Genomic DNA, 3,700 nt, shown 5'->3' with positions numbered 1-3,700 from the left:
TTGAGAGAAATATGAGAAGTTGGGAAAGAGATTCTTAGGGGGGAGGTGGGTCATAACTTTCCCCTTTTTTGTGGAAAATTTAGAAATTTTTGTCACGTGAGTGAAAATTTATGATTCCCTAAAAATCCTAACAAACACATGAAAATCTAATATTTTAGAGAAATTGTTTCTATTTTCTCCGGGAAACTTCCAATCAAACACACCCTTAGAAGAATCATTTTCTCAGTGAAAATGTTTCTTTGTGAAAAGTTTTTTTTTTTTTTTTCCTTTCCCCAACTTTTAATCAAACACAACCTAAGGGTAAATACTGATTTATCACTAGATAGTAGATCCTGCCACAACTCCACCACCTCCTGAACAACAGCAGCCAAAAGTAACTTATTAACCAACAAACAACAACACATTCTCTCTCTCTCTTCTCTGTCAATTTCTTTTCCATTTTTAATTACCTCCTTTTCTCTTTCTTCCCAATCACTTCTCTCATGGTTTTCTTTCTTCAATTCTAACTCAGACCCACTCTCTCTCTTTCTCTTTCTCTTTCTCTCTCCATCTTTTAAATAAACATTCTTCTCCCATTTCTCCACTGAATGGAAATTGGAAGAAAATGGATAGACAGAGAAGTTTCACCTTCAAATCAAGGACAAGATTTACACTCTTCTTCTTCACAATCTCTTCTTCTCTTCTTTTCTTCTCTTTTTTCTCCATATGTGTTTTTCAGAAAACCCCTTTATTAAATATCCCTATACAAATTTCTTTCAATTTTGGTCTCAAACCCATAAAAGTTCAATCTTTTACAGATTTGGGTAGGAAGAATCTTCCTCTTAACTCCACTAATGGTGTAAGTAATTCAACTTTCAGCTACACCCATTTCAGAAAACCTCATAATTCTTCTCTAAAATTAGTTGAAGTTTTGTCAGATAGAGGAAACTTTGATGAAGTGAAAAAGAAAAGTGGATCTTATATTGGAAAATTTGTTAATAATTCTTCTTTGAAGAATTTTCAAGTTTTAGGAGGAGGAGGTGAGTGTGATGAATCAAATGGGAAATGGGTATTTGATGAAAGTTACCCTTTGTACAATAGTAGTTCATGCCCTTTTATAGATGAAGGTTTCAGTTGTCAAGCTAATGGGAGGCTCAATTCAAACTATTTGAAGTGGAGATGGCAACCCTACCATTGTTACATTCCTAGGTAACCCTAAACAAACACCCACTCATTTTTGTTCCCCTTTTCTTCTTTTTGGTGAAATTGATAGAATGATTGTGAAAGAATTTAGTCGGCCCAACATTCCCACAGCCATTGAACATTTGTAGATTTTTACAAGATATGATAGAAAACTTGGGGTGAAAATATATTGTCATTAGCTAGGGTTAAACATCACATCTTGAGATATGAGCATTTTTAACAAAAAAAAAAGAGATATGAGCATATAAAATCATTTTCTTTGAGATAAGGTATAGAACCAAAAGACCTAAAAGTATGTGAAATTTGGGGTTTCCCCCTCTTAAATGCACCCTTTTACCTTCATAATTGCTGCATACACTATAATTTGAAGAGTTTGGGTCATGTGTTTAATTTCAACCATGATAGTCCAACCGAAAAAGTTGTCGCGATCCGAAATCCCACGCCTCACAGTCATATTGTTTCATCAAGAAAGAGAAAGTGGCCGCAATCCAACCGTTGGATTTCGATTCACGCCAATTTTTTCGATAGCTAGGAGATTTTAGGGTAAATTTAGTACAGTAAAAGTGGCTTGCATTTATCATATAACTTCCCATTTAATTTGGTAGTTATAGATGCATAAAAGAGAAAACAATTTTGTAAGAGTTGAGATTTAAGTGTTAGGTAATGTAACTACAGGTTCAATGCAGTGAAAATGTTGGAATTGATTAGAGGAAAGAGGCTTGTGTTTGTGGGAGATTCAATTAACAGGAACCAATGGGAATCAATGTTGTGTTTGTTAATGGGAGCGATTAAGGACCCGAAACGAGTTTATGAGACCCATGGAAGGAAGATCACTAAAGGGAAGGGTAATTACAGTTTCAAATTTATGGTAAGCTCGTCCGAGAAAGTGTTTTTTTTTTCTTTGGTAAGTAAAGAAATCCATTTAGTTTATCGGTTTTTGCAAATTTTTTGATCGTCGAATTGGTTATTGCAGGATTATCAATCTACAGTTGAATACTATGTCACTCATTTTTTAGTTCATGAGAGTAAGGCAAGAGTAGGTCGAAAACGATATCAAACTTTGAGAATTGACACCATTGACAAAGGTTCTTCGAGATGGAAAGGTGCTGATATTTTGGTTTTTAATACTGCACATTGGTGGTCTCATTTCAAAACGAAATCCGGGTTGGTCCATATCCTTGATTAATCTACTTATCGATTATTGCTTTCTCTCTAACCATTGTAGATGTCATTAACGTATATCGTGTTCATAAACAGAGTAAATTACTATCAAGAAGGAAACGAGGTTCTTCCCCATCTTGATGTTTCGACAGCTTTCAGAAGAGCTCTAACGACTTGGGCATTATGGGTAGATAAAAATATAAAACCGGGCAAAACCCAAGTGTTTTTTCGAAGTTCTTCACCTTCTCATTTCAGGTAATTAGCTACCACTTTCTTCTCTTGTGAACATAACTTACTGTATTTGTTCGTAGCTTAGTATCGTTTACTTATTCGATAGGGGTGGTGAGTGGAATGCTGGTGGACATTGTAAAGAAGCAACTCAACCACTTAACTATACATGGAATTCGTTCGACGTTGAAAAGAATATAATTGCAGAACAAGTGATAAAGAAAATGAAAACTCCTACAACTCTTTTGAATATCACTAGTTTGTCGGAGTTCAGGATAGATGGTCATCCCTCTATATATGGAAAGAAACCAGCAGCTAAAGGCCTTCGTTCAGGTTCTGAGGATTGTAGCCATTGGTGTCTCCCCGGTGTTCCTGATACTTGGAATGAATTGTTGTATTTTCGTTTGCAATCCAAAGAAAACGTCGATTCCATGATGTAACCTTCGAATTAGTTGATATGTGGTAGCTTTATTTATTTATTTATTTTTACTTGTAGAGTGTTTTCTTGATCGGAACAAGGAAAAATTAATATCTTCTTCCTAATGTTGAAGTTTAAAAGAAGAAATGGGCCGGGTCTGTTCATCTGTCTTCTCTCATAGAACGGTGAACAACACCATAAACACATTGGGTTCAATTGAAATCAAAGAGTTCATAATTTAGTGAGTCATTGTCAACGAAATCGACAATGACGATAAGATCAATGAATAAAGTAATGATCTATCGCGATCAAAGATTTTATCGTTCATGTATTAGTTAAACTAACTCCAAAGTCGATGGAACCAAATGGGATGTACCCCAATTGTATGTATCTTACTAAAAATTGGGGTCTTTTCGGGGTTGGGTGTCCGAGTCGGACGACCCCGCCTCGACTCAGATGACCCCGCCCTGCCCTGATGACCCCCTCCCCAACTCGGACAGCACCCACCCCATATTAGTTTGGCTGGGGGAGATACTTTTCATAGATCCATCTGGGACGTTCTATAAAAGAACATGGAAACTACAACATAAAAACAAAAGGAAGGTTCGTCATTTGAGGATGATCTAATGCATCACAAGCTATAATATTAGAGGGTGTGTATCTATAGATGATCTAGTGTTTGAAAAGTTTTTAAAGTAGTTAACATTTTGA

At 35.8% G+C, this 3,700-nt stretch overlaps 1 protein-coding gene across 1 annotated transcript; it reads left to right on the top strand.

Moving 5' to 3' along the window:
- The first annotated feature begins 209 nt into the window (after positions 1-209).
- Positions 210-3,136, top strand: LOC147554878 (protein trichome birefringence-like 6). The gene is made up of 5 exons (XM_086659898.1): positions 210-1,188; positions 1,858-2,050; positions 2,156-2,346; positions 2,440-2,598; positions 2,681-3,136. The coding sequence occupies exons 1-5, from the start codon at positions 605-607 to the stop codon at positions 3,009-3,011; spliced, it is 1,458 nt and encodes a 485-aa protein (XP_086516024.1). The 5' UTR covers positions 210-604; the 3' UTR covers positions 3,012-3,136.
- Positions 3,137-3,700: the final 564 nt, after the last annotated feature.

The sequence above is a fragment of the Eschscholzia californica genome, unplaced genomic scaffold (genome assembly GCF_041429995.1).
Source record: "Eschscholzia californica isolate CP2 unplaced genomic scaffold, dmEscCali1.0.p SCAF_2, whole genome shotgun sequence".
Classification (NCBI taxonomy): domain Eukaryota; kingdom Viridiplantae; phylum Streptophyta; class Magnoliopsida; order Ranunculales; family Papaveraceae; genus Eschscholzia; species Eschscholzia californica.
Note: the sequence above shows the minus strand (reverse complement) of the source record. Positions and strands in the feature narration are given on the sequence as shown.

Bases quoted from the DNA above. Each gene is read 5' to 3' on its own strand.
- LOC147554878 (XM_086659898.1), top strand. From the start codon at position 605: ATGGATAGACAGAGAAGTTTCACCTTCAAATCAAGGACAAGATTTACA. The intron at 1,189-1,857 runs GTAACCCTAAAC...ATGTAACTACAG, and splicing joins TACCATTGTTACATTCCTAG to GTTCAATGCAGTGAAAATGT. The intron at 2,347-2,439 runs GTTGGTCCATAT...GTTCATAAACAG, and splicing joins CATTTCAAAACGAAATCCGG to AGTAAATTACTATCAAGAAG.